The 24,303-nt window shown below is 39.1% G+C and overlaps 4 protein-coding genes across 9 annotated transcripts in view; 2 read left to right on the top strand and 2 right to left on the bottom strand.

Annotated features, from left to right (window-relative positions):
* cdh16 (cadherin 16, KSP-cadherin) overlaps nt 1-12,268 on the bottom strand; it is a 35,413-nt gene extending 23,145 nt beyond the window's left edge. The window contains exons 1-5 of one of the 6 annotated variants that reach the window (XM_051379839.1): nt 12,139-12,232; nt 11,951-12,038; nt 2,135-2,164; nt 1,553-1,603; nt 1,364-1,462 (exon numbers count right to left, since the gene is read on the bottom strand). In XM_051379839.1, coding sequence (XP_051235799.1) covers nt 1,364-1,462; nt 1,553-1,603; nt 2,135-2,164; nt 11,951-11,986 — 216 coding nt within the window. In that variant the 5' untranslated portion in view covers nt 11,987-12,038; nt 12,139-12,232. Of the gene's footprint in view, nt 1-1,363; nt 1,463-1,552; nt 1,604-2,134; nt 2,165-11,950 lie in introns of all 6 variants that reach the window. The other 5 variants (XM_051379838.1, XM_051379840.1, XM_051379841.1 and 2 more) reach the window with 5 other exon arrangements.
* rrad (Ras-related associated with diabetes) lies at nt 2,413-7,786 on the bottom strand. The gene is made up of 5 exons (XM_051379852.1): nt 5,556-7,786; nt 4,898-5,288; nt 4,091-4,164; nt 3,778-3,982; nt 2,413-3,369 (listed from the first exon to the last, which is right to left on the bottom strand). Exons 2-5 carry the CDS (start codon nt 5,268-5,270, stop codon nt 3,092-3,094), a joined length of 930 nt encoding a protein of 309 aa, XP_051235812.1. The 5' UTR covers nt 5,271-5,288; nt 5,556-7,786; the 3' UTR covers nt 2,413-3,091.
* LOC127351882 (ATP synthase F(0) complex subunit C3, mitochondrial) lies at nt 8,473-11,274 on the top strand. The gene is made up of 5 exons (XM_051379859.1): nt 8,473-8,564; nt 8,864-8,963; nt 9,558-9,629; nt 10,194-10,393; nt 10,891-11,274. The coding sequence occupies exons 2-5, from the start codon at nt 8,925-8,927 to the stop codon at nt 11,003-11,005; spliced, it is 426 nt and encodes a 141-aa protein (XP_051235819.1). The 5' UTR covers nt 8,473-8,564; nt 8,864-8,924; the 3' UTR covers nt 11,006-11,274.
* Nucleotides 12,269-12,287: 19 nt separating the features above from the next.
* nsun3 (NOP2/Sun RNA methyltransferase 3) lies at nt 12,288-19,086 on the top strand. Its single transcript, XM_051379851.1, has 6 exons — nt 12,288-13,318; nt 14,677-14,780; nt 14,869-15,386; nt 15,881-16,035; nt 16,645-16,766; nt 17,267-19,086. Exons 1-6 carry the CDS (start codon nt 13,178-13,180, stop codon nt 17,601-17,603), a joined length of 1,377 nt encoding a protein of 458 aa, XP_051235811.1. The 5' UTR covers nt 12,288-13,177; the 3' UTR covers nt 17,604-19,086.
* Nucleotides 19,087-24,303: the final 5,217 nt, after the last annotated feature.

The raw sequence follows: 24,303 nt of genomic DNA, 5'->3' as shown, positions 1-24,303 counted from the left end.
AAGCAGATGATTTGTATATATCATAATTCATGTCAGAAGGGGATCTTAAAAGTTTGCCAGCATCCTACCACACAACTTATCTGATGCCAAAATTAGAATTATAACAATCCTACGATTCTATATTACTTTTCAGAAAGGCTCAGCCTAGAAAAGTAGACATAAGGTTCAAATGTTTTTAATCCCTAAATCAAGGTCCTTTTCAAGGGCCAGTGTGTCTAGCAGTGAAGTTGCAAGCTAGTCGGAAAAACGATGATGGCCGTGAAAGGCCCTAACTGCAGCCAGTGTTTGTCTGTTCTGGGCCACTATAGACACATGGCGGTTCAACATGGCGGACTCTATAAAAGAGGGCCCACTCCCTCTGTGAATAAAAATGGCTCATTCTGAGGTTACGGAAACACAATGATTCTCATTTTCAGGTCATTATAGTCCAATAGAAACATAACTATGAATATCATATTCAATTTCTGCCAATAGATCCTCCTAAATGTTGGACACCGCTCGAGCTTTAAAGCAAAAATATCTCAGGATCCAAAATGTCTACCTTTAGAGCCAGTGGTGTGTCTGGGCTGGCCATTTACAGTATTCACAGAAAGATGATAGAATAACTGACAAGTACAGCCCTCTCTCATGAACAGACCATAATGAAGCACTTTTACCTTGAACAAATCTGGAGCAATTAGTATGTCTTTTCCATTTATAACAGAAAGTGGGGTTATTATCCAACTCCTCCATTCTGGCCATTAACCTGCTATTTGAAAAGTGTTAATGGCACCAATTTCAGCACAAAGACTGAAAATATGACTATGTGTCATACAAGATGTGCTGACGTCACAATACAACCAATTAAAGTGCCAGATACTCATGCTGTAGCACAATCCAGAGGATGTCTGAATGACATGTATGAACAAAACACCCTGCCTGCTACCCAGCTGGACTGAATGCAGAGGCTGGGTCTGATGCATGAAAAGCATTGTGAGCACTCTAATTATAGTCTAGTGATGACGGCAGCGTGTTCATACACATCACATCTTCAAACTTAAGAGAAGATGGGAAAGAGAAAAAAAGAGACTGGTGAAATTATGGCTTACTATCTACCTTCATGTTTCACAGAGCAATCATGGTCTTTTCACCACTTTAATCTAGAAGGAAATTTAGTAATTAAATGAGAGAAAGATCACTCTCATGAGCAAGATTTTAGACCTTTCCAACTGTTGTTGATGCTCGTTGAGTTGCTGTCTGCATCTCAAATGACTATATGTATTACTGTGTATAAGAAGACTTTCACCTCTAATGTCTTATCAGAAGGCTGTGAGAGTAAGAAGAACACTTGTTTGGTGAATTGAAGTAAATTGAAAAGCCTTACCTTGGCTAGATACCATGGGAAAATACCATCATAGTTTTCAGGGACACCAATTTTAACATTTACCCCAGAGCATGGTGCAAATGTGTGAAGTATCACCAACTGCAAAGACATTTAGTGACACTGTTGAGGCAGTTTGCTCTCGTACATGAACAAAGTATGACGCTTTAAGACTAATAAAAAACATCTTACTGTAAGAGCTATGATGAGCATTCGTGTAGTTCCTGTGTCAGCCATGTGTCCCTGTAAATGTGGCATATTCACAGCATTTCAAACCACATGGCCTCAGCCCAACAATCAACACAATTTCTGTCTTGTTACTGATTCACTAACATAGAATTCCTTCATACACTCATATTTCACAGTTCTTATGTGTCCGACAGTCTGATTATCAATGCATAACCACCTACAAAGCTGTTTAAAGCAACATCTGAGCCCCCACTGTAGTCAGGCGTAACGCTTTTGTCTATTAAAATCAAGTTAGATGCAAAGATTGTGTCACTTTACTGGAGCCTTAATGTCTGTTGAATAGCTTTTAAGTATACATTGCTTTTTTTACCAATACCAAATCACAAAATCCCATGCTATGGCGCAGTGTACAAGTAACAGTATACTCTTTATACTCCATTAACTACAATCCAAGCCTCTAAAGTACAACAACACATTTGGGTATACTGTTGCTGTATAGTAGATGATGGCAATGATAAAAGATGGCAAAATAGTACCATGATTTAAGTAGCAACACCATTTTAAACTAACTGTTTTGAATCTTACCTTCTCCAAATGATGTGTGTGCTCCGAGAGCTGTGAAAGGAGTTTAAATTGGGTGGAAAAATTGTGTACTTGTACTCCTTTGGTGGATTAATGGTTAACACGTTCAGAAAAACATGCTTAACTACCTTGTTTCCTTCCTGTGAAAACCAATGGCCAGTGAGGTTCCATTTAACTGATAAAATCAAATGAATATCCATGAGGATGTAAATCATCTGAACAACATCTACTTATTTTCTGCTGCATTCTGTTGAATACTTTAGGAAAAAGGACAGAGAATATTTGATTGATTTGATTTTATATTTTATTGAAAAATGAAATCAACGTAAACAAAGAATTTCCAAATGATGTCAAGGTTCACAAGAATAATATAACTTATTGCTTTACTCATACATTCACAACCTGAATTCAGTGTTATGGAACAATATAGAATAGCAGAAGTTTTCTCTCATCTTTGATTTATCCTCAGTAACTTGGCCGAGGCACGAACCTGCGTACCACGTTTCAAGTAAGTATAACTCCAGATGACCTTGTATTGTGATCCTGTACCGTGTCTTTTAGGATAATGAGATGTATGTCACATTCAGCATCATTCATGTTATAATATATACATCTATCCCCTCCGGGAAAGGAGCACAACAATAACCCAACAGCAAGGCAATCTTTGCAACTCATTAGAAATAACAATCCTTTGTGGATTTTTCATACATACTGATCACATTATGAACATGTTTAAGGCAAACAGAAAAAAATGAAAAGCTTCATGCAGGTTATCACCATTATCATGATAATGATATCATTTTAATTAATTAAGTCCTTTCTTTGCTTTTGGTTGGTGTCTAGAAAATAAAAATATATTTCTGTACAGCTCTATTAGTCCTTTAGGGTTAGTGTTAAAACACACACAGCGTCTGGTCTTCACAGGCCAAAGAAAAAATGTCTGTCTGTCCCATTTGTTCCTCAGAGAACTGTTAGGTCATGGCAGGACTTTGACTTCTGCCTAAAAGCCATCTTCTTGTTCTTGCGTGCAACCATGCGGCCAAGAAACCGTTTAGCCTTCTTGCCGATGCTCTCCCTACGCCTGCAGTTGGCCATGCGCCGTGCATTCTCCTCCTTGCTGTCTTTCCTCAAGCGGATCTGTCTGACTATGCCCTCAAATAGGTCCTGCACATTGTGGTGAAGGGAGGCAGATGTCTCAATGAATTTGCAGTCGAATACCACTGCGCAGGCACTTCCCTCTGCAATAAAGGAACATGAGGAGAAAGTAGAATTAGTACTTTTAATAGACAGTACATTAAGAACACAATAAGGTAGGGGTAGATTTTAAATGGTATCCCTAGATAGCATAAATTAGCACTAAGTGATAGTAGTTTTAGAACTGTGGCACGTAGCTGTAGTTTGCAGTAGGCCGAGATTGAACCTGAGCAGTCAAGTGAGAAATGTGACCTGACCTTACAAAAGCCAGTCAAGCCCAGCCAGTTCTGTCAGATTTGATCACAAATAGCTTCAAGAATAGCTTTTAAGCTTCAAATGATAAATATTATATTTTTATAAAGTAACCAAATTTCACAACCCACTACCCCCTAAGCTTAAAACTGTCTGTGGCATATTTAAGTTTCAAATGTTAGCTAATCATACTGACTTACCATCTACAGACACCTCTCTGGACCGCACCAGGTCACTCTTGTTGCCCACGAGGATGATGGGAATGTTCTCTGACTGCCTGGCCCGGCGCAGCTGAATACGCAGCTCTGACGCCTTCTCAAAGCTTGATTTGTCTGTCACTGAATACACGATGATGTAGGCGTCTCCCATCCTCATGCACTGTTCCTTCAGCCACTGGCTGTTATCCTTCAGGAAAGAAACAGAGTGAGATTAGCATCATACATGGCTGATTCCATCTTTCACTAATGTAATATCCATGAATCAATGTAGATGGACAAATAATAAATAACTCACCTGCTCCCAGATGTCATACAACACAATTGATGCCTCTTCTTCATCCACCACGATAGATCTGTCATAAGTGTTTCCTGAAGAGAAAAAAAAAAGAAATATTATGTTACACACTGACAGAGAGGAGCAAAGCATATCTTATCTGAACAGTTGTGTTTGTTGTCAGTGTGTGTTGTTGCTCTTCTTCACACTGGTTCTAGCACATTCTTTTTCTTCTGTAGTCTGCACATTGAAGAAGAAAGTTGATCACAGCCTGTGATCAAGCCAGCGCTGGCCTTTTATATTTCCCCTTCACATTATGCTATTGGATGTGTTTCTGACAGCTGTACTACTGAGGGCAGGGCTGGTGCCTCATTGTTGATGGAAATAGCAATAATCAATGCATGTACACTCCTGCGTGCAGAAATAAGAACACTGTTGTTTTTCTAATCCATCAGCCAAACTTTATGACTGTAGTCATAGATAAACATAAATCTGAATTCGAGAGCTTATAAAATAATCCACTTCTTCATTATTTTTAAATGTGTTTTCATGTTTGAGCGTTGTTTCTTTTTAGAGGTTAAGGTTGGGATTATTCAAAAAGTAGAAAGCAGCCTCCTGTTTGTTAATGCTTAATATCTCATAAGTGCATTTTATTAATTGAACCTTGTATATTCAAGCATAAATTGGTAACATAACTGTATAGTGTATTGTTCAGTATTAACCTCTGACAGTCCAAATTATCACCTGCACTCTCATAGGCAATGGAAATCTCAAGTGTATGTGTGGGTTGCTATAGGTTGATGACTCATCCTCAGCATCACCATTTACCTGCTTCATCGCAATCGTGACCAGCATCCTCAACTCCTCCAAAGACGCGCGCCAGGCTGGACTTGCCAACGCCGTTCTCCCCGAGGAGAACCACCTTGTACACCTGGGACTCCGCTTCGCTGCCGGTGGAGATCACGGAGTCGGAGGAGTCCGACGCGCAGCTTCCTCGGTGCTGCTCGGTCGGGGAGTAGGACGTACAGCGCAGGAGGTTCGACAGCTCGTCGGTCTGCCCAGTCTGTGGCATCGTGGCGCGCAGGTCCCGGTCGTCCACGGGCATGCTTCTCCGGTGTAGGTTTGGTAGATTCATGGGGAACGGCATGCTGCCTCTTCTCTTGTCCATGTTCCGCAATTTGTCACCCTTGTTGAGAGTCATTGTGTTTGTACCGATGATCTGGAGATAGATGTGACACGCGTAAATTGGTGCTCTTACGTCCAATCACATTTAAAGAGGCATAAAAGAAACGTGTAGAAGTCTGTACAGGGATGCACTGGAGGATAAAGCCATATTTTAACATAATTGTAAGTCATGTTGTAAAATTAAAACATCTATTAGGGTTTCTGAAATGTCCAGACCACATGTTTATCCAACTCTACTCAACATAAAAACACAGAATAAAACTACATTTTAAAATGTATCATCATTGTTAAAGACACTTACTCGGTGCTGGGAATTAAATCGAACGAAGGCAATCCAATAATCCTTGGTTTGAAGAGTTGTTGTAGCCCGAAAAAGCCGTTTTGCTTGAGTCTGATCAGAGTCGGTGCTCAGTCTATTTATATGGGACTGGGAGTGACGTCGGCAGGGATTCGCCCCGGAGAATCACGTCTCCTCTTATTATAGTGGTGCGTAACGGTAACATCATACAGTGGAGGGGGTATGACTGGAAGAGCTGAGGAATCTCCCTTCCGCTTCGCCAAATGGAGAGCTTACCTCTGAGGGGGCGGCCAAAGATGAATCCTTGAAGAGGGGAAGCCCACTTAAAGCTGGAGTGATATAAATATTTAATATCAATTTTAGAGAGATAAATTTAGAGATGGTGGAAGGATGTCTACATGGTGAAAGATGTTAAGGTGTATTGTCATGGAGCGCAATCCGTAGACCAGATGAATGCTTTTATGCAGATTTGATCGCCTATCTTGGTTAAATTGATTATTAGTTTTGAGGTTCATGGTCACTGCAAGGTGGAGGTCATTGCTACAATTAAGGAATATCAATGCACAGGGGGGAGAATTAGCCTATAATATGTGAAATATTTGTTATCTAGTCTGTGCAACCTAGGCCAACATCACAACTGAATTCTAAATCTGGCTGTGAAAATGCTGTAAACACATAAACATTCTAGGCACGGTGGCGTTCATTGATCATGCACCCCTCGCTTTCCACCCACAACCTTACTCTCTGAAAAATGAAGGCTGCAGTCCATAACTCCTTGCATTTGCAGTTGTAATTCTTCATAGCAGAAAAACCTGACCTATGCAATAATGTCTGGTTTTACTGATCCACGCCTTCCCTAAACAATGGAAAATGCTTTACATTGAAAATATCTGCGTAAAACACAAACTGAGGCAATCTCGTTATACTGTCCAAATGAAGCCTGAATCAGGTTTCTTTGTTTTGCTTCTGCATGTGTTTTTATATTTAATCTTGCATCCAGTATATTTTACATTTATTTTCTCGCACACAATTTAATCTACAACATGAGTTGCTACAGGCAGAATGTCATTTTCCTGTTTATATCATAGTACTGTATGATGTGTTGCAGCCCCCTTGTGGCTTTAGATGGCGTAGGTGTGTCCAACATAATATTGTATTTTCTGCTTTGTCCCTATGGCGGAAATATGAATAGATCAACAATACGATAATAAACAACAAATAATCATGTTATGTGTGTTGTATTTTATGCTTTTGATGTAATTTCTTCTGAATGTAATATTTTTCCCAGAATATCTTCTTTTTTTCTGTTTTTGTTTTTTGGTGCAAATCTGGATCAAGTGAAAATCTGAATCTGTCTTAAGAATATGTTTTTTCCCTTGGGTCCACATATTATTCAGACCTGAGTAGCTTATTGAAATACTTATACAAATATTTTTGCCTAAATACTAATACTATTACTCAGAGTATGTAAAAATTCTGACCACACACTTTCCAACATTAGATCAGATTTGGGTCAAACATTACTCGATTTCTCAACAGAATATAAATGTTTGTATAAAAGGTAAATATCATAAGGGCTTACTCGGTTTATTTGCAGTTCAATGATCACTTCTAATGTAGGCCACCTTCAATGTGAGTGTTCCCAAAGTGCAATGTCAAAGTTAGTGACACTGCAAAATCTGTGTTGGCATCTTTGGCATTTTATTTGTAAAATAATTTAAATGTGTGACTGGTACATATAAAGCACATCTGCCTTACTGGATGTGACAGTCAAGGCAGATAACAGCTTTAAATATTCACATTCAGCCAGAGTAAATAGGACTGCTTCTGCTGCTGCAAATTATTCTCTGTGTTCACAATCTCTTAAGAGACACCAATCAACAAGAATGGGCATCACGATAGGTTGAAATCATTGTACAATTCAAGGGAACCTTAAACTGCACAGTCTTGTTAACATTGTGATGTATCCCTTTACAGTAAAATGCTCACTGGTTTACATGGCAAACAGAATAAGGAATGCAACCATCAAACAGAAAAGACCCATAGCTTCAGACAGAGCAAAGCCCAAGATGGCGTAAGAGAACAGCTGCTGCTTCAGAGATGGGTTCCTGTTGAGAAAGAGAGAGGCAGCTGAGACAAATTGGAGGTACAAAGTGTTAAATGTACAACTGCCAAGACATTTCAATGAGCAGACAATCCTAACATCTTCCAAGGTTCCCCGTTAAGGACTTGATACTTGTGACCAAATCATTTTATCAGTAATTGTAAGGCATAAAAGCAGCATAAACCCTTGAAAATGTTTAATAATTCTCTTAATACATTTTTACACCCAAAGGCTGCATTACATTCATTTAAATGTAAATTAATAATTTATTGACCATGTAAACATTTGGAATCAAGCCTGTTAGTTTAATGGCTATTGCTATTAAAAAACAACCATCTAATGAAGAAGAACCACAACTTTAAAATCATCTTTCCAACAAACTAAACAGATATTAACTGACAGGTTTATCTGACAGCGCTGACAGACCATGATGGGCAACATCCCCTCCTTGGAAGATAAATACAAATGAGGTGAATTACCTAATGGCCATTATAAATACAATGATATAGATGTAGATTTTAGCCTGACAGCCTATTTAGCTCATAGTCATATTTAGTTAATTACTAACTAACCCTTTCTGCAGGCTATTTGACAAATAGACAGTAAATTAGCTTTGTGAATCACATTTTCTTGATAATGTTGATTCAACGTTTGGGTAATTTTGGAGGCTTTAGGCTCTGGTATACCGGATATAATTATATAAGTCTATATTTTGATCATTTGTCCACTTTATCTGTATGGAGGAATACATTCCGTTTGCAGGCAGTGACAGCAAAGGGTCCTTTAAACCTGCTGTCCCCATCTGGGCTGGGTAGAGAAGCGCCCACATCAGGAAACCGGAAGTCCTCCTCTTACGGTGACACTGCGCACGCGTATGCCTCTTGCGTCTTCGACCTCTACTACAAACGGTGAGAGCTAACCTCCTCCGCCACAAACTGTGCTTGTGTTAAACATATAAACGTGACACTTGTGCGTAACTCGGTGTCTCTGTAGCTCTTTTTGACCACCGCACTGCCGACGTCGTCTGATCTTTTTCGACTCGCTTGTGTTTTAGCGACATTGCTCGGCTTGCAGCTAATCTTGACCTTACTCGTGTGGGTCCATTTCACTTTGCACGCTTTGTACTTTACTATTCAGCGACCCAGTGACACTGTCAGCTAACTCAAGGTGTCCATTGTTGTGTTTCACGTCTTGTTTTTTGTTACAGATCGCAGACACTGAATCAACGCCAGCTCCTTTGGTTGACCTGACCGCTAAGTCCCTTCGTAATGTATGCCTGTGCTAAGTTCGTCTCCACGCCCTCTCTGGTGAGTCTTAACGTGAATGAATGGAGATAGCAGTTACATGTACTTGTCCTGTGTGCTGTAGTTTGTAAAAGAAAGAAAGAAAGAAAGAAAGAAGAAGAAGCTGTCATTCTGTGTTCAGGACAAACAACCAGCTGCTTTAATGTAGCCTGCTAACACTGGCAGGCAGCTATGTAGCCGTCTGTGACCCTCTGCCAAAGTCAGCCGGTGTTCACACATTGCAAGGGCGTCCTAGCTTTGAACAATATGAGGGTTAAGCTCAATATATGCATTAAATCCACGTGTGAAACAGTTTATCCACCCTTTGAAGTTAATATAGTCTTTATAATGGATATATAATATTGAGAAGCAGCCATATTCCAAGTTGAATAATTGAGCTGTTTGAGCAGAATTAATCCAAAACAACACTTTAATAGGTCTCTGTTGGTGTAGCCACTGCTGGATTTTAGCTGTAGTTTGCCAAATCTACTACAAGCCAAATGTCATTGTAGGTGAGGTGGCATGCTTTTGAGCAGAGTATGTGTATTCTGAGCAAATTGAAAGATACACAGACAGATGTTCACTCAAAGACTTTTTTTTTTTCTTTACTTGGATCAGGTCCGTGCTGGATCTCGGGCTCTGTACAGACCACTCTCTGCAGCAGTAGTCTCAGATGCCAGGAAAGCAGAGGTAAGCTGCTATATGTACTGATACTTATGACTTATGATTTTATTGATTTTGATTGTCCACAGAGAGGCACTTTGAAGCTTTCTCAATTCCATTAATCTCATTTGCTGTTCTCATTACCTAATTTCTCACATACAAAGAGGGACTCGAATAATAAAAGATATTTGAAACTTCCTAATGCATTTTAAGTACATTTCAAAAATGTTAAATTTCAAGGTAAGGTTCAAGATAGGGCTGGCAATATGGCCTAAAATACTATTTTAACAATTTGAATCATTTTTATTTTTCATAAAAACAAACTACAAAAGACACCATTATGTCCTGGTGTGCTGTCTTCTCATATGGAATAACATGGGCAAATTATTCTGCATGTTTTGTGTAGATGGGTGACTTGGGGCTTGTTTTACAGAATCCTTCGCAGCTTTATACCCTTGCATTATAACAAATATCACTGATTGCATCTTTAATATCATTGTTTGTAAAAAATTAAAAAAAACAAAGAAATAAAAAAAAACGTGTTGGTGCTGTTTTGTTTTGTACCAACCTGACTTTATTTCTGTATTTCAGACTGCTTCACTCCTGGCACCACAGAGTATTTTAGCCTCCCAGCAGCAGGTGGCAGTGCGGGGGTTCCAGACTAGTGCTGTGAGCCGTGACATCGACACTGCTGCAAAGTTCATTGGAGCAGGAGCTGCCACTGTGGGAGTGGCTGGATCTGGAGCTGGAATTGGAACGGTGTTCGGTAGCCTTATTATCGGATATGCCAGGTAGATTAAACACATCACCTGTTGTTTTAGAACTATTTGTATTTATCTTCCAAGGAGGGGCTGTTGCCCATCATGGTCTGTCAGCGCTGTCAGATAAACCTGTCAGTTAATATCTGTTTAGTTTGTTGGAAAGATGATTTTAAAGTTGTGGTTCTTCTTCATTAGATGGTTGTTTTTTAATAGCAATAGCCATTAAACTAACAGGCTTGATTCCAAATGTTTACAGGGTCAATATATTATTAATTTACATTTAAATGAATGTAATGCAGCCTTTGGGTGTAAAAATGTATTAAGAGAATTATTAAACATTTTCAAGGGTTTATGCTGCTTTTATGCCTTACAATTACTGAAAAAATGATTTGGTCACAAGTATCAAGTCCTTAACGGGGAACCTTGGAAGATGTTAGGATTGTCTGCTCATTGAAATGTCTTGGCAGTTGTACATTTAACACTTTGTACCTCCAATTTGTCTCAGCTGCCTCTCTCTTTCTCAACAGGAACCCATCTCTGAAGCAGCAGCTGTTCTCTTACGCCATCTTGGGCTTTGCTCTGTCTGAAGCTATGGGTCTTTTCTGTTTGATGGTTGCATTCCTTATTCTGTTTGCCATGTAAACCAGTGAGCATTTTACTGTAAAGGGATACATCACAATGTTAACAAGACTGTGCAGTTTAAGGTTCCCTTGAATTGTACAATGATTTCAACCTATCATGATGCCCATTCTTGTTCATTGGTGTCTCTTAAGAGATTGTGAACACACTGATGTATGAAACTGGCAAACCCAAATCATTTTTAATGATTGCTTTGCCATTTTATTGTATATTTAGTCAAATGTTTTTGTTAACAACATGCAACCAATAACAGAAGTAAAACCTGTAATTCATCATGTGTATTTGTACATTTGTTAATAGTAAATGGTAATGGGTTTATTTAGGTTTGGGTTATGTTTGTGCATTGACTGAGATTCAGACTAAAACTAAAGCAAAAAAAAAAAGAGGAAATGCTACACAAAATGTAGAAAAATTAAAACCGGAATAAAGAATAGCACAGTCCCATAACAGCCACAGCTCAAGTTTTAATATCGCTTGTGATATGTCTCTTTAAAGCTCGAATAGACCCAACATGATGGTCAGTTTCTGACATCCAGGAAAGATGCATTTGCAGGACATTGAAGGAATACTGTAGCTCGATAGCAAATACTGTAGCTAGTAACCACAACTCTTTTAACAACTCGCAAACACAGGACAACCACCGATGCTAATGCACATTTGTATAGTGTTCTAGTGTTAGGGATAGTATGTGAAGTGTGGTGCCAGTGCATAAAGCCATAAAAACTGGGTTTAGGATTTTTTTACTGGGTCCACAGTTTTCAGCAGCTATTTTCTAACATGTTACGGTTTAGAGAGAAATCTCTGAATTGCCTTTACACAGACCAAACTAAATCTGACTAGCTAATTCCCTAAATTAGAGTTTGCACGTGTAATGATGCAATGTGTATGTTACTCCACAATTCATTCACATAGTGTTCCCTACGTAAACCTAAAGAGAAAATGTCAAACCTTTATTTCACCAGTTTCCCAGCAGCTGTTCTTCATATAGTATTGCTATGATCCCAGAGATGTTCTCTATCTGCCTGAAAGTGTTGACCTATAGTGGAAACAACATTTCCAGCAAATTGTAGGGAAGAAGAGAAGAGTGGAGCCAGAGAACAGACAGGAGAAAAAATAAAATAAAGCTCATAACTCACCATTCAGAAACGTCTTGTTGCAGTCTACATTGAACAACTTCTTCGCTAGCTCCTTCTTGTTCAGGGTCTGACTCTGGTTCAAACATATGGTTGGTTTCTTCCAGCTGTCATCTTTCTCCCAGGGTTCACGTTCAACTGTTGCCATGGTAGCGTGACAACAGTGGGTGGATTGCCTGTGTCTCATTTGCATTTAAAGAAACAGGCACTCAAAACCAGAGCGCTCAGAACAGGGCTGTTCTTGCAGGGTGATTGAACTGCTATTGTGCTTCATCCTTACGGTATTTTGACCAAAGCATGTGACAGACATTACGTTAGGACACCAGGGAACTAGGTTAACTTGTTGAAATAGGGTATAATATGACTCCTTTACCTGAATCGCAGGTGTCACCCCAGGGAAAAAAAAAACATTTCCCATTTCACTTTCCCATGGGAATGATACCTATTTGTATTTCATCAGAGTGGAACTGTCTGTGCAAACAACGTCCTGTTGTCATGAACACATTTAAGTTAAATGCATGTGCACTTTTCTTCTCCACTGCTGCTGTCATGTTGTGTGCACTCAAACAACACGCCACACACCCTAACTCATTTATCTTTGCACTTTCATCTTACGGTAATACAAAAATGCAACAACACATTGGAAAAGCCCATTTGACACCGCATTTAATCATGAAAAGCATCGATATCGGCGATTCTGGCCTTGTATTACCTGGTATTTATAACAATATAACTATATAATCAATAAACATATCTTAAACAAACTGTCACATTGCTTCCTTATCCAGTTAGCACCTCTTACAGTCATTGTTTTGAAGAGGCATCAAGGAATGGTACACTGATACACTTATCACATAATTAATACCCGAATACTCACAAGATAGTCAGCAGGGCGGTTTGTTAGGCGGAACTAAAGGAATACAGTCAGAGTTCCGGCCGGACGGATTTGAATACAGTATGCGTACCGGAGCTTCATGACTTATGAAAGAAACAGAACAGTTGTGAATATAAGTAAAGTTATGTAGTAAAAATAGAGAACCTAATGTCTAAATACATGTTCTCAATACTCCCGTTTAACAGTACGTGGAGGACCCCACTGTGGTGTCTGTGGCTGTGTAGCTGCCACTCTGGTCCCGATGCTGTTTCACTACTGAACGAGCGAAAAGGAGCCCGGAATAAGCAGGTAAACAAATACAGGAGAATCTGGATAATATACAGCTAAGATATGCAAACTGTATGTTTTCTTGTTCATCACTTTATCAGATGTGCAAACGTTGCAATACATGGTAGAAATATGTCAGTATAGTAGTGGACCATTTTCATTTTGAACACTATACTATCATTACAGAAGATCTTTGAGTGTGGCCCCACTGTTAATGGTCTGGCCCTTCAAAGCACAATCAAATATTTCTTCATCCAAAACACAATCACTGTGGGGACTTACTTGGTCAGTTATTACCCACAGTCCAATTTCCCATTGCATGGATACTGTGTGAGAAACTTAAGTATTCCAAATTATGTTATCAATAATATTGGGGCTGCACAATTAATTAGAATATGATTGAAATCGCAATATGGCCAAAAGCAATATCCGTAGAAGCTGCACTATTTTGATTAAGGTAAAATGTGAGATAGAGCTGCATTATATATAAGTACTGTAGTTCTACAGAGATCTACAAAACTTGTTGCCCAGATGTAAGTTAATTTGTTTGTTTGGTACCCAGACCTTATCAGATGTGACAACATCATGATTTGTATAGGATTTCAGTGAAAATCCATCATCCCCTCTAATAGTGAATCATATAGTCGCAATATCTATCAAAATAATGGCGACATGATTTTTTTTTACCATTTTGTGCAGCCCTGAATCATCAGCTTCCAGACCAACAAAGTTAAAATCATCTTTTAACTTGTGTTTACTGCAGCCACAAACAGCAACTGGAAATGGCACAAACAACAAAAGGCACTGGCCGCATAAGGTCAATAGAAATACTGTATTATATGAAAACCATGGCTATTTAATCTGGCATGGTTTATGGATCTGTCATGTACAGTCAGATTTTAGCCATGTAAGGTCTGCAACTCATTATGCCTGCATTAATTCCTAACAGGATGGATTTTACACTCATTATCCACCAGGGGTAGTGCTTGTATAAGACATACACAGCATTTATTAAAGCCAGGTCCAGGAGTATGACGGGAAAATCCACCTTAAACTAGAAGGTATATATTACTCTTCTAGGGGTTTTACTCAATGAACTATTAACCCCAAAATTAGAATTTCTAGACTTGAATTGTTATTGACTAATAACTATACTTTTTTATTTTGGTCAATCTTTACTTGATATTTACTCTTAATACTGTGTCGATTTAGGTCTAAAAGATTTTAACATGAAAACAACACACAGCTTTGAATCAGCAAATGTCCCCATGAAATTAACTGAGGGGCAGTCAGAGTTTACTCTACGATTGCTGTCTTATTTCGTGCCTCTCCAGGATTTATCTCTAGACAGCATTTTCACTACAGTCTGTTTGTAACAGGTCACAAAATTGCACAAAAAGAAAAGATCTTCGTGTCAACCAGTACTGGATCACTTTGACCAGCAGTACAGTCAGGAACTTGGAGACTTGTGGCCATCTGCAAGGTAAATTGTGTCTGAAATATTTATTGCAGCCTACACACAGACAGTATGTGTACCCTTCCTTAATTGGGATTGCTTTACTCTCTTGCAGGGCAGTGCTCCTGGACCGTCACTCTTGGCAGTATGGGGTCATGCTCAACCGCTTCAGCACTGTGACAGACATCACACAGACCCTCCAATCCCAGGGTTTTTCCTTATTGCTGCCACAAACAAATGTCTCCACATTGCTTTGTAATGGCCCCTCGACAATTTTAATTTCTAAACACCAGGCAAGGAAAGACTCACTGTTGCCACCTCAATACATCTCTAAGTGCTCCCCTAATGACTCCTACGTCCAACCTGAAAGCCCCTCTCATGCACTCGGTCGGGACCTTCAATCCGAGGCACTCAGTTTGGCCTGTCCTTCATTACAATGTTACATCCACCCGTATCCACTGCGGTTTCCCTCTCAGGCTCACAGGCCTGGCCAGCTGAAGCAGTATTACCTTCTGAATGCTGCCTCCCTGCTTCCAGTGCTGGCTTTACAAGTCAGAGATGGGGAGAAGGTTTTGGATCTTTGCTCTGCTCCTGGGGGCAAAGCCATAGCCATATTTCAGTGTGCCACCCCAGGTAAACAAGTACTTTAAATGGAATTTGCAAACTTTTATTGGATTTTTGTCATGCAAAGAGGTAAAAGATTGTGTTTAGGGTGCACTGCTTAATGTATACATCAAGTTATAACTTAAAATAAAATGTTAAATACTGGCATTTTATAATGCAAACTTTTCAGTTTAAATAATTCAGAATGTTTACTTTTAAACATTGTCATATGTCCCTGTATCATTTTGCCCAATTTACTATTAATAAATATTAATGCTTATTCTTAATTAGATTAAAATGACCACAAATCATAACTTACTGTACTAGTAAAGGGATGTTGACAGAACACCAATTTACCTTTTCTAGGATAGCTTTTCATAAAATTATTTTATTGAAAATTGGATTTAAATATTAAAAGTGTTCTTTTGTTGCACTCAAATCTGAGGATTTTTTATGTCTGCTGTGAATAGCCTGTTTGCATTGAATACTGGTAATAACTAACTCTGCCCTTTGTTGTGTTCCAGCACTTATCTGCTGTAATGAACCAGACCCACACAGACGGGACTGGCTGGCCAAAACTCTGGAGTCTTTTGTGCCTCACTCACTAAACAGCAGAGTGATTGTGTCTGCACAGGATGGACGGTCTTTTGGGCAAAGAGAAGCAGGGACATATGACAAGGTGGGGAGAGTCATGTTTTTGGCAGCGTGTGATTAAATGTTTCTGCAGTGTCCAACCAATTCAGGTGTCGCACTTCTCTTTCAAGGCCGTGGTTTAAAATGAATGAGAACAGTGAGCCTTTGAACAAAAGCTAATAAGCCCAGCGGAAAAGAAGAAAACCGTTTATTCAAAACAGGAGAAAAGAAGAGGCAGACAAATGGCTGGAAGGAATCAAAGTGACTGATAATGGAGCAAAATATTGAAAAAAAAGGGACAGAAGCACGGAATGAAAAGGTTGAGAGTAAGACAGTGTGAACAATGACTGAAAGGCAATAGAGTGGTGCAAACAGACTGCACAGATTCAAGCCGTATTGTGGTAATGATATGGCTTTGTAAAATTTTCATCGAGGACTGAGGTCATCAGTCACCATAATTTGTCTCTTATCTCCTGGTGTAGGGAAAATATAACACATACTCTTTTCATCTGCTTTTAGTTTCATTAGGCTCTTTTAATTTTCTTACCTTCTTGCTTTTCTTCTTTCACCCTTACCGTCTCTCACTGCTATTACACTCTTGAACTCTCTGACTCAGACTCTGAACTGCTCACATTTCTTTCTCTCTCTGTTGCAGGTTTTAGTCGATGCTCCGTGCTCTAATGACAGGACCTGGTTGTATTCTTGCAGCGGCCAGCAGGGGGAACAGAGACTACAGGAAAGAGCCAGGCTGCCTATGCTCCAGGCTCAACTGCTTAGGTAAGCCCTATCCCCAAGCGAAAATAAATGCCAGCAATGTGTCCAAACATTGTAATTAAGCAGATGAGGAATTATAAAATATTTGCCTGTGTTATAAGTTATACACAAAATAAGAACAGCAAAACACAAGAAAAATGTAAATAGTGAATGAAAATGTAGTTTAATTAATCACAATTACAAACAGTGCTATAAAGTGCAATTACATTAGTTTGACTGGCAATTTATATAGTATAAATTATTTTTAAAAAAGTAAATCAGCTCTTTACCATGTGAAGGAACAGAAAATAACCAAGAGAGTTCTATATATGGTGAAATTGCAAAAATAGCAAATTATTTAGTGTGTTGAGGGAGGAGAAACTCGACGTGTAAATGGGAGACCTAAAGTATATACGGGGTGACAATTACTTAATACAACTTAATATTATGCAGCTTTGCAGCAGTGTTTGAAATGGTCATTTAGCCCCTTGTCACAAGGCGCAATATTTGTCTTCTCCCTGCAGGTCTGCACTGTCTGCGGTGCGTCCAGGGGGTGTCGTGGTCTATTCCACTTGCACAATGTCCAGCTCTGAGAACTACGCCGTGGTTGAGACGGTGCTGAATGACTGTCCTGAGGCTGAACCCGAAGACCTGTGGGAGGAGATTGCCATTCCTTTATCAAAATACTTTGCATTTAGTCCTGCTCACCCTGGTCATGGACAGACACTTCACAAGCCATCCCCGCAGCCACAGAATGGCAATGTGTCCTCTTATCACCACAGACTCGGCATTTTAGTGGTTCCTCAGCCTGGCAAGACCTGGGGACCCATGTTTCTGTCTCGGATTAGAAGGAGGAAATAGTCTGTATCATCCTGTGCTGAAAAGATATGTGAAAACAAATGGCTAAATATACACATTTCCTTGGTATGTCGTTTGTTACCTGTGGGTTTTATAAGATGCACAGGATCCCTTGGAACTGGCTTATAACCCACTCACACAAACAAACTTGCTAATTCACCTTTCGTGCACTGCAAACTCTGCACAGTGCCAATTTCGGGAGACAGGTAGATGTAAACATGTCAGTGTCACCACATGCAGGCGGAGAAACAACAACACTCACATCATTCAGTGATTCACTGACCTTCAATGATCTGAGTCAAAGAAAGACTTTCATTTAAAGCAGCTGAAATTTATATATTTATAATAACAATGAATAAAATGACTGTGATAACAATGTGACAGTGTGAAAGGAGTTGCTCGTAGTGATGAACTTACATAGAATTATCACCTGAATCCGCAGGTCCCTGAGCCTTATAAAGTTTATCTCATTGTTTATCTGTCCTTCCCACAACTTTACTGTTTTCGCTCACTCTTGCTGCTCTCGTACCGTGATTTCGGCCACAGCAGGCAGCTCTTTTCAGTGAAAACTTTCTAAGTGAAGAATTTAGCAGCTGAAGAGCCAGATATTTTCCACACGACTTGGTGGTGACCAAAACAGAACTTAAAGAGAGTAAATGTTGGTGTCACCAGGTGGCCAGAAACACGACTTCACTAGTTTAACATATCAGCTAAAGAGATGCTTATAAGTCAATGTTGTGTTGACAACTTTTTTCCACTGCCCCTAAGTAGACCAAAGAAAATCAATAATAATCAGGTTTAATTGTTTTCTTTAAGCCTCTGCAACCGACCCCCTTTTTATTTATTGTTTATTGTTATTATTATGTATTATACATTGTTTATGGCATGGACGATAAGATAAGATAAGATACTCCTTTATTTATTAGGAGAAATTCAGGTTGACACAGAAGCAATAGGGCAGTAGTAGTGCAAAACACAAAGAATATCACAAATAAAAATATTACAAAATACGAAATAAAAAGAAGAACTATACTGCTTCACATCAATAACACTGTGTCCACGTTGTATAATAAAATTGGTAATATATGGTATTATCAATTTTCTTGAAATATACAATCTAACAGAAATATCATTCACATTTTATTCTGGTGTTAGGAGTGAGTGCTTATCTTGAGGGTTTTATTTAAGTTAGTGTGAGCTTTAGTTTCTAAATACTGAATGAGAGAGGACATTACAAGACCTAGAGCATCTCCATCGTCCAAGCCTGAAGACAGTAAATCAGGTTGCTCTCATTAAAGTTTGATTATCTCTTGACTTAAACGATCACTGAATTTTCTATCTTAACACTCTGCCTGATATGTTTGTTTTTAAATATCTAATTGCCATACTATTGAAAATGTTTTCAGACATACTGTATATAAACTTCATTCCTGTCATTCCCTCTCTGCATTTACCTACTCTAAATTAAGGCGTGCTGTAAGTCTCACTATAAGTAATCTTACATCTGTCATCTCACCTCCCTTCAGTATGATTGAGAAGCCAGTATCATCTCTTATAGTGGCTCATTACCTGGCTAGACTGTTCTTGTGTCACGCTTCAGTGAGAAGTAGACTATTTCATGGCAGTCATCAGGCTATGATTGCTCAGACCGGAAGCCAAAGGTGTTTTGAAAGTAACTGTAGACAATAACATTCAAGAATTCACATATTTTTACCTTTTGAACATAACAGACCGACAAAGTACGCTGTTGCAAAGGCAGTTACGTGTGGAAACCATTATTTCTTCCTCCCAAATATATACGGCTGGTGGTTATGAGCGAGCCTATGAGACACTGTCAAGGGCATGATTGCTGAAATAGGAAAGCGCCTCGCACCGGTTTCATCTAACTCCTCTGCGTGGCCATAGACACAAGCATTATTGGGTGCATTTATATGGCTATTTTTATTGGCTGTCCTACTTTCGCTGCACTTCTACGTGTCTTTGAAAAGTAGCTCCAGTCTCTGATACGAGTGCATCCTTACACCACGACGCAACTCAAAAGTAACGAGATGTGGAGATGAAGTGGGGCTTCATTGGGGTTAACCATGTTGCTGACCTTTGTGTGAACTCTGGTTTGTTGATGTTCCCCATATTGCAGTGTTTCCTCAAGGGGAGAATCTCTAAGCAGCTTTTCCTCCACTTCAAAGGGAGAGAATGTAGGCCTGCTTTGCATAATCAGGTGGGGAACAGCTTTTTGCCAGAGAGGCAGGAATTAATTTGTGCCACCGCCAGATGTAATCATTAAAACTCTAGTCATTGACAATAAAGGGGGAGGAGGAGGGGGAAATAGAGGAGAAATTGTTAAACAGTAGATAGAATAAGAAAGAGATATGGAGCAAAATATGTTTCTGAATGCCAGAGGACACTAGCTAAGCAGGCTAATCTTGTCTGAGCTCTGTTAAACCAGAATGACATATTTTTCAGTCTGGATGCATTCAGCTCTGTCCTGACTTCTCTTACCCCTTTACATGTACTACGTTACTATTTCAGTGGTGTACAAAGGGATGAAAACACAACATGAGAAATGATTTGAAATTTAGAAAAACCACAGTTAGCTATACATGTCATGTCAGATTTCGTGGCATCTAGCAGTGTAGCTGATCTTCACTTCACCCTCCTCTACCGATCACGAAGGAGAAACTACGTTGGCTGCAAAACACGCCCCTATCTAGAGTCAGTGTGTTGGTGGACTATATGAAAGGCGACCCTCGACATCTGTAGGGCTCAATAAAAACACGTATATTCTTATATTCAGGTGATTATACACAATTTATAGTTTCTGCCAATATATCCTTCTTAATGTTACACCTTTGAATCTCACTCACAGCTTGTAAATGTACTGTATGGTTCGGTCTCACTGCTTTCATTAACCCCGTTCTCAGCAGCAGGCAGCTGTGAAGCTCTGAAACCCACTGTACTCTAGCTGCTCAGCACCAAACAGCAGACAGATGAAGTAACCCAGTAACTGGTGAAGAATTCTTAATGTTTGTGGGTTATATTTTAGGTAAAACATGTAGCGGATTCATTATTTGTGCTGCAAAAATCCAGACAATAATCGCACTGTCAAACTGATATTTTTTCCCACTTGTAAAAAATGTTTGACACTGAATGTGCCAGACAGGTAACAAGTGGGTCTATAGATTTAGTACCATTTGGGGTATCCATCATTCATTTCAAACGTCCTCATTTGTCAATATTCCATCAGTGGAAGTGAGTAACCAGGATTGCTGCACTTGATTGATTGTTACACAGCTAATCTCTGAGGGGAAGAAAGTCTGCAAAGAATGAATCTTTATAGAGGTCAAGTCAAACTGTTTGTCCATGTGCACACAAAAACTTGATTTTTGTTACTTAGGCTACAGATTTTTACCATAATAAGCGTGTAGTGTAATAAAAAAACATGGACAAGCACACACTCTTACAAAGAAAATGAACAAGCCTGCCAAGAAAATCTGAAGCTGGCAGTCTTGGATCCCTAAGAGAGAGAAAGACATTATGGACTAAGACTAGGCCTACTGACGACCATACACATGGGATGAAATGATTTAAAATAAAAAGCTACCCAAGTCATCATTTTGCTTCTGGCCAGATATATGATGAACTAGCATCAAATCTCAAACCGCCACCTGTGGCACTTCAGAGACGGTACAACTTAATTGTGAGCTTTGGTGTCATGAAACACATGAAAAATAAGCTTTATGTGAGGATTGACTGGATACAGAAAGAAAGATTCCTCTCATGTGTTTTATGACCTGGGGAGACATCAGGTACCATTAATGTCAGTGCAGACAGACAACGCCAGAGGAAAATTAATGGGGACAGGAGTGAAAGTCAGAGTGTAACTGAAACATCTTCAAGAAAAAGGAACGGAACACACATTTTCATCCTATCATCTGTTTGTCTGCCATACACAGACTCCAACTACAAAAGAAACCGGAGAGTACAGAGAAGTAAAGTTGGGTTTTGTTTTGTTTTTTGTTGTTGTTCAGAGACTTAGCAGATAGGGCAGTGATCTAGGTCTATTTCAGAGGATGGTATAATGGAGTGACAGGTGTCTTGGAGGGCAGAAGCAACTTGGATAAAACTGTATATCCAAGTTTCTTCAAAACTTGTCAACAGTTTTAATCTAAAATCAACTACACCAAGAAGAGATGTATTGTTGTTTCTCCTGTGGACCTCTGTGAGCCTCAGCAGCAGCAGGGAAGGAGACATCCATAACTACTGCACGAGAAGACAAAGCACAGGCTTAACAGACTGAAGGCAGGACAGATTACCCCAGCCTGGACGTTCATTCATCCTTTGAGGAAAAGACAGAATTGATCGGGAGATATAAAACTAAAGCCTTGGACAGTCTTGCAGCAAAATTGGATTTGAGAGAGAACTACCAGGTCTTTTCAGTTTTAAGGATCAAGTCATCATTTTTCCACAAATTAAATGCAAATTGGAACAGCAGATCAGTAAAACTGGACATGAATTATTTTAGAATAGTGACTGCTTCAAAGACCAGTGTGCAGGATTTAGCGGCATAGTGTTGTAGTTGTAGATTGCAACTCACTCGTTTCACCCCCACCTTCCAAGCACAAAGGAGAAATACAGTGGGACACGCACAAAAAACTTGAATGGCCCTATCTAGAGCCAGTGCTTCTGGTTACTGTAGAAACATGGAAGTTCAACATGACGGCGTCCATGGAAGGCAACCTGCAGCATCTGTAGATATAAAAGGCTCATTCTAAGGTAACAAAAACATAACAATTCTTATTATCAAGTGATTATATACTAATGAAAACATACCTATTAATATTATATTCAATTTCTGGCAATAGACCCTCCTAAATGTTACACACTGGATCTTTAAACAGTAACTATTCCAACAGACCCCTGCTGAATCATTACTTAATTTTGTCCTCTATGAAATATGCTGAATTTGTATTTTTAGGGGAAAAGTCTATTTATGCTGCCTTTCCTGTAGAATAAAAGCAATAGTATATATATATATATATAGTTTTTCATTTATTAAACAAGAAAAATGACACATACGCTTATTCAATCTTCATGACTGGCCCGGTGAGGATCCTTCTGACAGACAAGGACCAGTGACAGACCTGCAGAGCTGCACACTTGGACTTCAATCAGACTTGATTGAAACTTTGACTGCTGTAATATTTGATTCCATGTCATGATGTAACCTGAGGCTTGAAAGCCCAAATATTCCAGTCTCAAGTTTTGACCTTGTCCAGGACAATAACAAATAAATAAGACATTGTCAGACAGTCCTTGTATAGCCACATCCCATGCATTTTTGTACATATGCATTGGTATTAAAATGACATGGTCCCAATGTAAAAAGACATTATGAACACGGATTTGAAAGCTAAATGTTTAAATATCATGTCGTTTTAATTTAAAAGACCTTGATAATTAGTCTTGAAAAAAATTGAGGCTTGACACTGACTTACCACAAAGATTTAAAAATAGCTCCACCAAACTAATGCAGTTTTATTTGAGATGATTTTCTGTTTTAATTGGAAGTGCTATATTTTAAGTGTGCCATTTCCTTGCAATAGGAAGTATTATAAATACAAGATTCTGCTTCTTAACATTTGATAATTGACCCCTCTCTGTGCCCAGACCACTGCAGGTTCAGTTCAACTTTATGTTGCCATGCTTCATCAGTTTACAGTTATTTAATAAAATCTCTCTCTCATTCCAATACTTCTCATGTTAATTAACTCCATAGCTACAGTTCGTGTGAATTTGATCCTACCTAAAGGAACAACAATCAAGCCATGTGTTAACCCTTGTTTGACCCCTGCATGGATCCCTGCAGTACATGTGCAGAAGAATAAAATGTTCCTCCAGAAACGGTGTACCCAGATTGAGTTGCCTCATCTCAATTTTTACTTAACTTCTGTTAAACCTGCAGACTTCAAACCTTGTTGAAGTGGACACTCTCGAGTGAAGGAAACCATAAATAATAGATTCTTCACCCAGAGGAAAAAAGGGGAAAGGAAGTCAGACGGGAGAGGTATGAGGGAGCTGATTAAAACTAGACAGATTTCACACCAATACTTTCAGTTTAAAACTTCATAAAAACATTAGTGGGGGGATGTTATTCAAAGAATCAAAGAAGTGACACTTCCTCAAATAAAGAGCATATTCACAAAGTGGTTTGAGGTAATTGAGAAATAATAGAGCCCTCCTGGAGCCTACCTTTAAAATGGTAAGATTGGATATTCAATAGTCTATTCATAACATTTTATGTAAGCAAATAAGCACTTACAGATAATATATGTATTATTCATATTCAGCTAGTTGTAGTAGAATGCGTGCAGCTGTAAAGTGTTCCAGGATGTCATCTCGCTCCTCTCAATTTTTCACACCCGTTATTTCTATTTTGATCAAACTTGGGCAGTTTGCCTTTGAGAACCGGCACTGATCCAATTACACTGAGTATACTACCTGTGCTATAGTAATTAACTGTGCTTCTTTGGCAAATTTGATCCATCACAAACATCCAAAAATATGGGAATGTTTCTTTCTTTAGACTTTCAGCTGTTATGAAACAAGAACAGCTCTATGAGGTTGTACTGCCACAATCGTGCTGTGAGTTTTTCAGGTATTTGGTGAAAAACTAAAGCACTGGATGAAATTAAATGTTAACCTG

Source organism: Dicentrarchus labrax, unplaced genomic scaffold (assembly GCF_905237075.1).
Source record: "Dicentrarchus labrax unplaced genomic scaffold, dlabrax2021, whole genome shotgun sequence".
Taxonomy (NCBI): Eukaryota; Metazoa; Chordata; class Actinopteri; family Moronidae; genus Dicentrarchus; species Dicentrarchus labrax.
The sequence above is the reverse complement of the archived record's forward strand: the minus strand, read 5'-3'. Positions and strand labels throughout refer to the sequence as shown.

Coding starts and splice junctions, on each gene's coding strand:
- rrad (XM_051379852.1), bottom strand. CDS start 5,270: ATGACTCTCAACAAGGGTGACAAATTGCGGAACATGGACAAGAGAAGA. Junction 4,165..4,897: donor TCACGATTGCGATGAAGCAG/GTAAATGGTGAT, acceptor TTTTCTCTTCAG/GAAACACTTATGACAGATCT. Junction 3,370..3,777: donor CAGAGAGGTGTCTGTAGATG/GTAAGTCAGTAT, acceptor CCTTTATTGCAG/AGGGAAGTGCCTGCGCAGTG.
- LOC127351882 (XM_051379859.1), top strand. CDS start 8,925: ATGTATGCCTGTGCTAAGTTCGTCTCCACGCCCTCTCTG. Junction 9,630..10,193: donor CAGATGCCAGGAAAGCAGAG/GTAAGCTGCTAT, acceptor TCTGTATTTCAG/ACTGCTTCACTCCTGGCACC. Junction 10,394..10,890: donor CTTATTATCGGATATGCCAG/GTAGATTAAACA, acceptor CTTTCTCAACAG/GAACCCATCTCTGAAGCAGC.
- nsun3 (XM_051379851.1), top strand. CDS start 13,178: ATGTCTAAATACATGTTCTCAATACTCCCGTTTAACAGTACGTGGAGG. Junction 14,781..14,868: donor GACTTGTGGCCATCTGCAAG/GTAAATTGTGTC, acceptor ACTCTCTTGCAG/GGCAGTGCTCCTGGACCGTC. Junction 16,767..17,266: donor CTCCAGGCTCAACTGCTTAG/GTAAGCCCTATC, acceptor TTCTCCCTGCAG/GTCTGCACTGTCTGCGGTGC.